The sequence below is a fragment of the Carettochelys insculpta genome, chromosome 1 (assembly GCF_033958435.1).
Source record: "Carettochelys insculpta isolate YL-2023 chromosome 1, ASM3395843v1, whole genome shotgun sequence".
Lineage (NCBI taxonomy): Eukaryota > Metazoa > Chordata > Testudines > Carettochelyidae > Carettochelys > Carettochelys insculpta.
The window spans coordinates 154,955,214-154,969,489 of record NC_134137.1 but is presented as its reverse complement, the minus strand read 5'-3'; the positions used below and the strand labels follow the sequence as shown (position 1 = coordinate 154,969,489).

Below are 14,276 nucleotides of genomic sequence, written 5' to 3'. Positions count from 1 at the left end.
AGCTTTCAAGGTATAAAAATATCGTAAGTAAAGCCAGGGAGTGTTGCATTTTTTCCCCGGCTATTCCAAGGTATAGCTTTAGAGCAATATAGGCAAGGCATGAGCTAAAAGTAAGCAAAAAATATCAGCTTTGATATGGCACCAAAGGAAAGCCAAATGGCAAATTAATAAACATTAGAAGCTGCCAGAAAATGTCAAATCATTGACAGTTGCAAAGTATTAGCTCTTCAGGCACAGATTTTGTTATGGTTGGCCAATTAAGGGAAATGCTTTGAAATGTTTTCACTCTTTGCCGTGTATATACAAAAATCACCCAGATGCTACGTTACTACAAAATATTAAGCAAAACAAGTTTCAACAAGTACCAGAAAAACCAAGACTCAAACAACATTATCATGTCAAGAATCTCCCTCTTCCCACTGTGCTGAACAATATAAGCTCTGCTTACCCACCATATTGCTGTGAACCTACCCAACCACAAGACCCATGCTCCAGCCTCTCGGATACCCAAAACAAGCTCCTTTTCTCTCCTGTTTGTCTGCCACCTTTTAATTTCCATGCTGGTAAGTCAGCTCACCACTTCACCTCCTACCTCTTCGTTTGACCTTATCTTCATCTCACCAATACACCAAACAAGGCTATTTCTTGGATTTCATCTCCACTAAGGAATGCTCATTTTGGTGTCTTAATAGAATTCCTGTCTGACCATCATCTCATCTCCTCTAGCATTGCTTAATTCCCTCTTGCCCACCACTCCTGCCTTTACTAGAATTTCTATTCTACTGTCATCCCTTTACTTACCTGTGCTCGGGATTACTCCACAGCTGACTCCCCTCAAATTCTCTCACCAACTTTAAGTCCTTTACTCCCCTCCTAGTGTTACTCGGTCCAAAACTCAGACACTTAGTATTGCACACTATCTCTCTACGGACCAACATTTTTTGAATCATTCACGTTTCTAATTTGATGTTATGCTTTTTCCTCTTGCCTTCTCTGCATTTCCAACCTCTCCAGCTGTTACCTTTACCCCAAGTTTCTCACCACGTTTGACCCTATGCCCCCTCTGATAGCACCTATTTTCCCCTCACCAAAGTAGCACATTTCCCTTCTTAACTCTATTGACTCCAGCCATCGATCCTATTTTCCAATGCCTCCCTGTACCTGTAAATCTGACTGAGCATGCTGTTTACAATCACTGTTTCAGCTTTCTTCCCTAACACTCGCTGTAATCCAGTTTGCACTTTTTTCATTCAATAGAAGATACTATCACAAAGATCCTGTTTCTAGTGAAGTCTCAAGTCCATTTTTCTAGATGTATTAATTACTCCTTCCCTCACATCCTCATCTCCAGGTTTCCTTCCCTGTATCTGCTTTTTCAGCATTTCTGTTGGTGGCAGATCATCCTCTACAGTACCCTTTTCCACAGGATATTGAGTGGTGCTGCCACCTGTTATTTTTGTGAAACCTCATCCAATCACTCAGTTCTCCATTACCTAAATTATTGTTCAACGTGGACAAAACTGAGGTGTTCTTTCTTGCTCCTGTACGTTCTCCACCATTCTCCATTGCTGTCCAGTCTTCCCATGTCTGGAACCTAGAATTACCGTCATTTTCTCTCACTTGCAGTTCCAATCACATCTTGCTTTCTTCCCCAAAGTATCTAGAACCTGCTCAGCTTTTCTGCATATATGCCATAATCCCATGCTGTCTACAACTTCCTTTTCCTTTTCCCGCTTTTTTGTTTTGATAGTATATAAACTAGCACGGCTACCTCTCTGTTACTATTCAACAATCAAGGCACTACATTCAGCCGTTTGGAATGGAAATCCGTCAACTACATGAAAAAACTCGCCCAGATCCAGACAGACATCATCTTTCTCTCCAAATGCAAGAAAATGGACATTGTACCCAAGGGACTGACAGTGAAAAACCCATTACAATCAATGTACTACATTGACTACAGCGAGCATCTATGCCACATGCTCTCTAAGAAACTAAGGAACCACTTGATCAAAATCTTTTACAATAAAAAAAATGATTAAAAATGAACTCTCTGAACTTGAAATTCTCATCACCACCAATCAGGCATCCATGCAAGACCCCATGGAACAAGACTTTTTACTTATACTAGACAAGAAATCTATAAAACACACTTCCACTTCTTACAAAAAAGAAAAGACAATAAATTTTCTAAATTACTTCATACCTCAGGATACTACAACTACAACAACCAGAGCTCAAATAACAATATTGTTACTCTTTCCCGCTACCAACTCAGCTGAGCAGAAGTCTCTCTCTTATCCCAGGGTCTTTCTTTCTTTCTGCCCCTCTTTCTCCACGAACTTAATACAATTCTGTGGTGACCTTGAAGCCTTCTTTCGCCACCTCCATCTAAAGGAATTCTTCCAACACACCTATGGACAACAGTCTGACTCTCTTGACCCCCCCTCCCCCCACCAACACTAAAAGAAGAATAACTCAATGTGGACTCCCGACGGTCGTAGTGGAAGTCTGGATTTCTACATACAATGCTTCCACAACCGTGCTCAGACTGACATTATACACAAACAATACCAAATGAGACACAGTCTCAACTATGCTGAATGCTATGCAGTCCAGAGTCTCAAAAATAACCCAGACATTATAATGAAACCAGCTGACAAAAGGGGGTGCTGCTGTCATCATGACTAAATCAGACTATGAACAGGAGGCAGCCAGACAACTCTCCAACATCACATTTCACAGACCTCTCTCCTCTGATCCACTTTGGAATTCCAAAATAAATTACAACAACTACTGGAGGAACTCCATGCTGCTACTCGGGACCTTATCACTCAGACACGCCCTCTGAGCCCCAACCTGGATTATTCTATTTACTTCCCAAAATCCACAAACCTGGAAACCCCGGATGCCCTATCATTTCGGGTATTGACACCCTTACCACCAGACTATCCAGTTATGTAGACTCCCTCCTCAAACCCTATGCCACCAACACTCCCAGCTATCTCCGAGATATCACTGACTTCCTGAGGAAATTACAAAACATCAGAAAACTTCCTGAAAACACCATCCTTGCCACCATGGATGTAGAGGCTCTGTACACTAATATTCCACACAAAGATGGATTACAAGTGATCAGGAATACCATCCCTGATGTCACGACAGCCAATCTGGTGTCTGACCTCTGTAACTGTGTTCTCACCTATAATTATTTCCGGTTTGGGGGCAATTTATACCTCCAGATTAGTGGAACTGCTATGGGCACCCGCATTGCCCCACAATATGGTAATATATTTATGGCTTACCTGGAACAACGATTCCTCAGCTCTCATCCCCTATTACCCCATCTTTACTTACGATACATTAATAACATCTTATGATTTTGACCCATGGTACAGAGACTCCAGAAGAATTCCACAGAGACTTTAACAATCTGCACCCCACCATCAACTTATGCCTCGATCATGCCACGCGAGAGATACATTTCCTGGACACTACACTAAAAATCAAGGATGGCCTGATCCTTACCACACTCTACCAGAAACCCACTGATCGCTATACCTACCTACACACTTCTAGCTTCCATCCTGCACACACAACTTGACCCATTGTTTACAGTCAAGCCCTTAGGTACAACTGCATTTGCTTTGATCCTACTGACAGAGACCAAAAAAACTAGAGGATCTCTACCAAATATTCATAAACCTGAATTACCCAACAGGAGAAATAAAAATACAAATTGACAGGGCCAGATGAACCCTCAAAGACCAGCTACTCCAAGATAGGCCCAAAAAAGCCAAGAACACCACCACCGGTCATCACCTACAGCCCCTAACTCAAATCACTGCAACAAATTATTAAAGACCTACAACCTATCCTTATTCAGGCCAGAAGGTCATAGGTGACAGGCCTGTTCTCTCCTACAGACAAACCTCCCAACCTTATGAGGATTCTCACCAACAACCACAGTCTACACCACAGGAATATCAATCCTGGAACTCTTCCTTGCAACAAGGCCAGTTGCCAACTTTGTCCATGTATCTTTTCTGGAAATACCATCACTGGACCTAACTAGGTTATTCACAGAATCATGGGCACATTCTCATGTTCCTCAACTAACAGCATATATGCCATCATGTGCCCACAAGCTTTGCATATTGGACAGACTTCAAACTCTCTTAGACAAAGAATTAATGGGCATAAAACAGACAAACACACTCCTGATTCACAAACCTGTCAGCCAGCACTTTAACAGAGTGGGCCATTCTGTTAATGACCTGAAAGTCTGTTTTACTGAAAAAGAACTTTCACAGCCGTTTGAAAAGAGTGGCTGCTGAACTCTCTTTTATATTCAAATTTGACACGTTAACACGTGGTTTGAACTGGGATGGTAATTTTCTAGCTCATTATAGGGGCTCTTTTACATACGTTGCTTTATCTAATTCTTGACTCCCCGCCCCCGGCCCCTCTGCTCTCTGATTTGCGCAGCTGGATAATTTTTTTTTCTGATTTGTCCACCTTGATTCCTGTTTTTGGTTCTCTGTGCCTTAAATATTGAGCCTGTTCTGGTATGACTATGGTCTGAAGAAGTGGGTCTGTCCCACAAAAGCTCATCAGCTAATAAATTATTTTGTTAGTCTTTAAAGTGCTACTGGACTGCTTTTTTGCTTCGATAGTATTTAGACTAGCATGGCTATTCCTCTGTTCCTTTTCCCCAGTTAACCTGATTCCACTCATTAAAATCCACCCAGCACAGACTCTAAATCTATCCTCTTCCAGCACTCTGACCATAACAATGCCCTCTTTGAAACTTGCTAGCTCATTGTCCTGCCAGCAGGTTCAAACTTGCTCTCGCTTTTGAAAGGCCCTTCACAATAACTCTGCCCTTATCTCCTATTCTGTGTCACAAACTAGGACACTCTTAATGCCTCCTTTCCTTCTGATGCTCCTTCCTCTGCAACTTACCCTATATCCTCCCCTCCCCCATGTATGAAATGCCCTTGTAAAGCCATTTTGCCAATCCAGCATACATATTCACCATCTACTTCCTGAATGCTCACTTTTGCAATTTCTCTTACCAGGCATTTGCATTACATATGTATAACTAAAAGAGTGACATGTGTGCCAAGTCACCATATGGTGGTATTGTTAAAACCCACGTCCTCCCGCAGTTTCAACCATTTTGTTGTTTTGTTTCCCCATCACAAGGCAGGCAGGAAATTTTATTATAAGCTGTTCAGGAAAGGGACCTCTTTTTTCATAGGTCACAATAAAGTACCTAACACATTCTTAGGTAACGTAAAAAATCTCATCAATTACTGATCACGTGAGGCAGGAAAAGCTCCTTTAACATCTCAACAAAAAGACACAAAACTCAACAGTCCTATTATCAAATATATTGGGTGGGAAATGGAAAAGAATGGTGATGTGTTGATGATTATCACATGAGACTGTTGCATGGTCTTTAGTACCGGAAGTGAATTTAACAGTTCAGTCATACAGATAACAAGAGTGTACCTTTATTTTAACATGTGCACTGCACTTGTGCAGTAGATACAATGCCAGCAGTCTTCTTTCAGCACAAATTATTACCAATCATGTTTTAAAAATGTAATCACATTTCTTGGTGGAAGCAGCATTTAGTGCAAAGGCTAAAAACCATTTTTTTTTCAGTTTCTGTTTGTGTGTGTAGAGAGGCACTCGTAACCATGTCCCAACTTGCTTTAAATGTAGTGTTCAATTATTGCAAGCTTCGTCTGAAACCATATGAAGCTGGTTTTGTTTCAGTTTATACTACAGCAATAACAAATAATGAATGACAGCATTTTAAAAAGTAGTAACGCAAAGAAAAAACAGCAGTGTTCAGTGTTTGCCAGTTTGTTTTCCACTACATGATGATAAGAAAGTCTACACAAAAACACTGCAAAACAAAATAGTAACACTCCCCTCTCCTCACCTTCTCACAGTATCAGTGTAAGAGGAAAACTGTGAGAAGGTTGTATGTACTGCTCTGCTTTCAAAACAATGCTTCCTCTCACCTCCCCAATACCCACTCACTTCACACTCTTCTGTCTCACTGAATGTTCAAGGGACTAATTTCACTGCATACTTCCACTCTCAAACTGCTCTAATTCCATGCAGCTGAGCAAACACAGCAATAGCCCTGGTGCTACAAACCTGTCAAGTGTATCAGATCGTGTTTTAATCACAAGAGCTTGGGTGGGTGCTTCTAGAACCTCTCCAAACACCAAGATGTGGGCTATCTTTTTAACTCTGAATCCAATACACTTAACATTACTTCCACGAGTAATCACAACCCAAGTCAATGGTAGTACTCATGCATATGTTGTTAAACATGCGTTTGTTTGCAGGATTGGGGCTTCAGTCTTCACCCCTCATATGAGCCCACTGACTTCAACCTTCAGCTACAAACACCCAATTACAGTTGTCCAGGTGCTAGCAGCATGACCCCCATGATGTTCTAGCTCTGGATGGGACACTGCCAAGAACCAGGAGATTCTTCTTTTCACTACCCCACAAGCGGACTCTGTTCCTTACCAGTGATAGGATTCCACCAACTGTAAATCAAGTGGCTTGGCCCCAGGTAACGCTGCTTGCAATCCCTTAAAGTAGTCATTTTAAACAGGAAATACAAAGAAGTCCACTTAGCTTCCCAAGTTAAACAGGTCTCTCTAATAGCATAATCATACATACAAAAGCATAATCCAAGTGAAGAGCAAAGGGAGTGTTCTAATACACTTTGGAATTTCTACAGGGGCTACTAAGAGTTCACTAGGAGTTTGGACACATGATAGAACACATTAGTCATACTGTTCCTTCAGCACATAATAACCAGAAATCTAGTTTTTTTAACAATCGAAATTAGTTATAAATGGGCAGAGGGGACCACTTTATCTCAAACTGCAGTATACAGAAAACCTCTATTTCAATAATAGTCTTATTTTGGACCATGATGTTTAATATTTAAGGGACAGTAAATTGTTAATTCTCTGTGAGAAACATACCAAAAAGTTAGACTTTTTGCCTCATCCAAGGGTGGATCTTTTTAACACTCTGCTGAGAATAAAATTGGCTATCAGTAAACAGCAAGCTTTTACAAAAATATAATTTCAGAAAATGTGCAGAAATACTGAAGGAAAGAATTTTTTTCTTTCACGAGAACCCACAAAAAATAATGCCATTTTCCTTCCACTGAACTTTTGACTGACCAGTGAATATGAAGTTTGGGCCTAACCCTGAATTAGTGTCAATGCAAACACCTGAATCCATATGATCGGTTTACCCTAGTGAAGTCGACACATTTTTTTCTAAACATGCATAAAATATATATGCACAAGGATTTAAATCACTTTTTCTCATCTTCCCTTTTATGTGACTTTCATGTTTTATGGCTATAATATTCCGCCATAAAGCTAAAGGGTATCTACCTATTAGAAGCCTCATTACATAGTTCAACATGTCATATTGTGGTGGGAATGAAAATAGGCTTTAATTTTCAAAATTATGGGGCTGAAAGTGCCTCTGTAACCTAATGTTAATCCAGACTGAAATCAAAGTAATAAATGTGACAGGGCTAAGTAATTTTAAGCAACAACAAGTTAGCGCTCTGCTGATGAGACGACACAGGATGATGTATGAAATTAAGGTGTAAATAAACAAAACTCCAAATTCACTCCTTCCATTTAGAACTAAGGGCAAAGGGTATATTCGTAAAATGAGATATGCCCTTCACATTTTGTGTAATGGAAGCACTGTGTTCACTTAAGAGAAATCTGCCATCTTTTAAAAGAACAATAATCTAAGTGAGTTAATATCTAGAGAGAAAAAAAAAATCACGGACCACCCTCAGAAATGAAATGCTAATGATGGGTTTTTTTTAATCAGTTTGTGAAGAAGGTCTACAAAAAAAATAGAAATAAAAAGGGTCACATTCTAAAGGTTCAGTGCATTCAGCAGCTACAGTTTTGCTGCTAATTCATCTTTAGGTTGACTTTCAAAAATAACACCCTAGCTCATCAAAATATACATTTTTCCATTTGCTTTTAAATTAAAAATAATAAAAAACATTTAAAGAATTCACAATCAAGAGCATGACTAAATTTCAGGATCATCTACAGCATATAATTTAAAGGTTCAAGATGCTGATACGCAGCACATGGCAAGCCTATATGCTCCACGCAGCACACAGTTGGAATCTCTTGATCTTCACACTTCAGTTCTCTTCTTCCAAATAGTGTAGAACACCCATCTGGAAAAACAGTCAAGGAACAAAAACTGCATAGTGTATTGTCAAAGCAGCACTTTAGTTCTAAAAGTGAAATAAATCTCCGCACAACGCCTGATTATTATAGCTCAGGAAGACGTGATGGGTAACATCCCTACCATTTCTCTGGAACCCAGGAAGTAGAACCCCCTTGACCCTTAGGGTTACAAGATATTTTGGCAGAGTACCTTCCTTTGGCCTCTCATTTGTGTTTTTTAATTTAGTGCGGTGATGTTGCTGGATTATAGTATGCCTCTACAGATCATTGCTGTAACTTATTGGAATTGGATTACTGGAATGCACCAAATCTCTCACAAAGTGGGCCAAGCTGAGATGGCCCTGAGAAGCTTACGATTATGATTCGTTGATTCTGTTTACACACTTCACGTGCATGTGTCATCTTTGTATTTGAAGTATAATAATTGGCTATGTGCTTGTATTTCAGATGTTTCCTTCTGGGAGACATCAATAGGAGGCTTGGCCAGTCTACTGTAAAGGGCTATTAGCTTAAGAGAATGGAAGTACTTGACTGACACAATGTACCTTCCTTGGGTGGTGCCAGTGCACATCTGGTGGACTTTTCGGTGAACGTTCAGATCAGCATAGAATCGATGGCTTCTGCCTAAAAAGGACTGAGTCATGCATGGATTATGATCTGCTCATGTGACAAACTCCACTTTGTAGCTGTACTTTTCCACAGTAGGAATCATGGGAGTCCCTCCACATGGCCTAGGACAGGTGTCAGCAACCTTTCCGAGGCGCAGTGCTGATATTTGACCTTTTGATCTCTATGTATGGTCCAAGTGCCAGGTGACACTTTTTAAAGGCACTAAAATGAATTAAATGAATTAAGCTGCAGAGCTTTACCCTTGGAGGCGGGGGGGGTGGGGTTGGTAGGATTAGCTGGTCTTTTGTTAATTCACAAGTGGCATGGCTTCGAGCAAGCTTCTAGCAGCATGGGGAAGGTGGGGAGCAACAGCTCAGTGTTTTGAACATTGGCCTCCTAAACCCAGCATTGAGAGTTCAGTCCTTGAGGGGGCCATTTAGGGACCTGTGGCAACTAGATGAAAAAAAATCTGTCAGGGATGGGGATAGGTCCTGCTGTGAGTGCACGGGACTGGACCCAATGACCTCTAAAGGTCCTTTCCAGTCCTAGGAGACAGACAGGGGAAGGAGGAGTGGGGCTGAGCTCCCACCTTGCTTGCTGATGGAAACTGGCCTGCACCACACTCTTGGCATGCATGTCGAGGGCTGCTGACCCCTCACCTCAGATATAAAAGAGGCCCTGAATTTTTTCTCTTTAGCCTAGCTCAATACCGCTGAAGGATCTTTATTGTGAACAGCCTGCCTTTTGGGGCAAGATCTGAGTTATAAATTGACCTGGGAATGTGTCCGGTCCTTTGGGAGATTATGAAAGAGGAGCTTCAATAATCAAGGTAAGATGCCTGTACAGAGCTGAAGGCTGGGAAACCTTTTGATGACTCAAAAGGAAAGATTTTCAGGCCCTCCTTCCTCTATTTCTATTTAGACCAAGGAAGGGAAATGTAATCATCAAGGTGGAGGGACAGAGACAACCTGAAGGGATGAGACTTTGAGGAAATGGAGGAGAAGCCTGTCCTGGGCTTTGAAAACTCTGGCTGAGGTACTCACTCTCTGATGCTTTATCATTCCCCTTGGTTTCTGAGGTAATACACCATCTCTGACAACGTTATAGAACAGTTATGGAACAAGTACCTCAATTTTGAAAAGTGCTGGTCACCTCTCACAGGGACATTAAAGCTGTGTCCACACGTGCACGCTACTTCGAAGTAGCGGCACTAACTTCGAAATAGCGTCCATCACGGCTACACGTGTTGGGTGCTATTTCGATGTTAACATCGACGTTAAGCGGCGAGACGTCAAAGCCGCTAACCCCATGAGGGGATAGGAATAGCGCTCTACTTCGATGTTCAACGTCGAAGTAGGGAACGTGTAGTCGTTGTGCATCCCGCAACATCGAAATTGTGGGGTCCTCCATGGCGGCCATCAGCTGAGGGGTTGAGAGATGCTCTCTCTCTAGCCCCTGCGGGGCTCTATGGTCACCGTGGGCAGCAGCCCTTAGCCCAGGGCTTCTGGCTGCTGCTGCTGCAGCTGGGGATCCATGCTGCATGCACAGGGTCTGCAACCAGTTGTCGGCTTTGTGGATCTTGTGTTGTTTAGTGCAACTGTGTCTGGGAGGGGCCCTTTAAGGGAGCGGCTTGCTGTTGAGTCCGCCCTGTGACCCTGTCTGCAGCTGTGCCTGGCACCCTTATTTCGATGTGTGCTACTGTGGCGTGTAGACGTTCCCTCGCAGCGCCTATTTCGATGTGGTGCTGCGCAACGTTGATGTTGAACGTCGACGTTGCCAGCCCTGGAGGACGTGTAGACGTTATTCATTGAAATAGCCTATTTCAATGTCACTACATCGAAATAAGCTATTTCGATGTAGCGTTCACGTGTAGACGTAGCCTAAAAGGGAAATGTGAGTTCATGGAACTCTTAAACTTCTTATCTCCCCCCTCCCCCAAAACCACAATTATGGAAGTCCATTTTCTGTTTAGAAATCACAAAACATGCTCAGATTAGCCCTTTTAAACTATTGGCTTGTTCATTTAAGGGAAAGAACTAGTCAGGTCACTCCAGCCTCATAAACTGGACTTGTTTGATTATTAATCATGCAGGCTCAACCCTTCATATCTGTCAAGGATACAATTCCATGTATGAGGGCACACATACAGTTTCCTTTGAGAACTCCACAGGGCAATAAAGCCTGCTGAGCTGTTCTTCATAGAGGGTCAAGGCTTCAGTCAGATTGACACAGTTCCCCTAAGAGGAGGGCAAAACAAAAAAAACAAACAAAAATCAAGTCCTAGTTACAATGAGATAAAGAAAAATTACAGCTGCATAGGGACAAATACATGTATAAATTAATTCTAAGCAGTTATGTGCTACCAAGACATCTTTGAGATTTTCTCAACATATAGCACTTCCAATGCTGAATGCAATATGAATAATGAACAGCTTGTTTTTCCATCTCACTTATCCTTCCATGTAAAGACACCTATCCAATCACAATTTAAAATTTATTTGTAAATACTAGAGGACTGTCTGACTCCCTTCTCATTAGCAGGCGCATTCACTGCATCACTGCTTCCAATTAGGGCAGACATTAATGTTATTTATGTGATCAGCATACACTTCATAATCGTTTTCTTTAAGATTGCTTCCATACATTAGCAGACGCCATTGTAAGTCACGTTTTTTTCCCTTAATTAAAATCTTAACCACACTATGTTGTATGAGTCAATCTGCATTTAGCAGGTTCATCTACTTATCCACAGAACAGTATGATGAAACAGATTCAGTAGAGTAATACCTGTCTTACCTTTAGGTCCTTTGTGTCATGCTACTGAAATGCAGGTGCTACACAAAAAATATGTTTATCTGTATCTAAGCAACCAACAGGGGTTTTCTCCCCTCCAAGAAAATAAGCACTTACTTGTAGATCAAAAGAAAGTAAAAAAATCTAAATGAGCTGCTATTATTTTCCCTTTTAAGAGTGTTGCCAAGACACCACCACCTGCACAGGAGAAACTAAAAATCACATTCTTCCATTCCAAGTAACCAACAACCACTCCCCACACCCCAGCAAGCAAGTTACTGGAGTACACAGTAGACCCCCGAGTTATGCGTAGGCTGCATTCCTGGGCAACCATTTGTAACTCAAATTTTGCGCAAGTTGGGAGGAGCTGGGAAATTGCACAGCACTCTACAAGCAGAGGGGAGCCAGGAAACAAACCAGTGCAGTGCTGGTCAGTTTCCTGGCTCCCTCCACTCAGTGTTGACTTATATTCATGTAAGGAAAGCTTAACGTGAAACCATGTATGTTGGGGGGGTCTACTGTTAACCTGTTTAGAAAACTAACTTGAAAAACTGAAAAGTCAAGTTTTTTATCCATGTTACTCACACAGAGATGTCAAATGACAAGGATAGTTTACTGGCTGCAAAAATAGTTTACTAGCCGCCCCCCTGCCCCAGAGACACCATCAGAAAGGAGGATATCTGCATTCCAATTTCATTGTGCTGGAATTTTGCCAAAAGATTTTCCGGAATCCTATTCAGCGCATTCCTGTCAAAAGAAAAATCAGCTGAGGAATTAATTCAGGATTTCTACTGTCCCAAACCACCAATAGCTTCCTCCACAACATGCATATATTCTGCTTTAAAGGAACATCTAAGAAAATGGTCTACAACAAAAAATCTATGCGTTCTTTTCGTATGTCCAAGTAGTAGTTTAGTTATTCCACACTCGGAAACATGCCCTTTACTTTCTCACTTAATGTCTGGGCTCTTACGTTAACATTGTCCAGAGCATCTGCTTCAAAAAAATATTCTTAACTCGAAGAAAATACACATTCCTTTAGACATCATCTGTTGAGACACTAAGAAGCCTAGTGGGCTAGATCAAAGCATGCCATGGGCCAGATCTGGCTCCCAGGCTGTAGGTTCCCCGCTCCTGCACTACAGCTTAACAGGAACTATTTCCCATCGAGTTCTGAACGTCTGCTTTTCCCTCGTGTTTTTATACCCTTGGCCAGCTATGGCCTGCTATTACTGTCCCATGCTGCACTTATAAAAAAGAAGTTATGCTAGATAAGTTCTCAAAAACCCAAAGGAAATAACTGAGGAATATGGAAGTGGATTTTAAAACTATGACTGTTGAACCTGGGAGATATGCTGGCTAATAACTTACTTGACCACTCTTCAGGAGTTTCTTATTCACAGTCACAAATGGTGGCAAAACAACAATACTATAAATGGAGCAGAAGAGAAACACATCACCACTGTATGGTCTCTGGTAGCTAGATCACTTCAACTTCTGTTTTCTGAGTAGGAGACATTGCCTATGACTATGATCAATTACAAAAAACTACACTGTGATGGCACAGCACATATTGAAAACTACGTTGCTGGCGAAGGAGGAGGCCGCTGTAGTGCCCCAAGACCACACAGGTGAGTAGATGTGGATATCAACTATATATATCAGGACTAGAAAGGCCAACACTCCATTTAAACAGAGAAAAGTTAGTTAAACGTAAACAAAAGGCAATACTGTTTAACTTTATGCAGGAGAAACCGAGCTTATATTTTGCTGACTGCCAGTCACTAGAAGCAGAAACATGAACTAACAGATCTTCAATCCTTTTTTCAGTAGCATTTCTCCCATTTTATAATTTCCACTAGGTATGTCACATTTATCATAGTAGGCAAAAAAACCAAAGCAGTGTTTGAGTAAAAGTCCCTAAAAAAACATGTTCACGAGAAGAGCTAAGCCTTAGCATTTTCACTCTGTATTGTAGACCACAATAGAGCACCAGAATGCAGCTCAAGTGTCTGTTTAAAGACTTGAACTAAGACTAATTAAAAAAAAATTGGATAGTTCAGCAATCAGAACCATCTGATCTTCTTATAGACCCCAAAAGCTACCCATTATATCTGTAGAAGATGAATTGCTTTTGACCTTTAAAAGTCTTAAATGTGCATGAAAAAAGGTCAAAGGCAGAAAAACCTAACGTAAACTCCAGTTCAGCAAGAAAGTTTTTTCACCTGCCTTGAGAAATGTTTGGAGTTTTCAGAATAGAGAGATTTTTTAAAAAATTAAACAAGGTCTCTCCTCTCCCGCTCCCTTCCCCCACCATTATTTGTATGATTTGTACCAGACTTGAAAGACTAACAGCAATATTATCACTACTACATAAAGCTGGGGCTCAGTCTAAAGACTTAAATGTCACCCTTTATGAGGCTCTCAGACAATAAACAAGCTCTTTTAATAACTTTAATGATAAAACACACAGAATTAACACAGCACCTTCAAATATAGAGATATAGCAAATTCAAATAATCTTTCACATTCATATATTTTGCTAAAGCATTACAACGTTTTGTTCTTTGAGAACAGATATTTACTTAAGTT

The 14,276-nt window shown here is 41.1% G+C and overlaps 1 protein-coding gene across 1 annotated transcript in view; it reads right to left on the bottom strand.

Moving 5' to 3' along the window:
• Positions 1 to 5,497: 5,497 nt before the first annotated feature.
• Positions 5,498 to 14,276, bottom strand: part of SMS (spermine synthase) — a 95,693-nt gene continuing 86,914 nt past the window's right edge. The window contains exons 10-11 of the mRNA XM_074994245.1: positions 11,013 to 11,128; positions 5,498 to 8,269 (exon numbers count right to left, since the gene is read on the bottom strand). Coding sequence (XP_074850346.1) covers positions 8,227 to 8,269; positions 11,013 to 11,128 — 159 coding nt within the window. The 3' untranslated portion in view covers positions 5,498 to 8,226. The remainder of the gene's footprint in view (positions 8,270 to 11,012; positions 11,129 to 14,276) is intronic.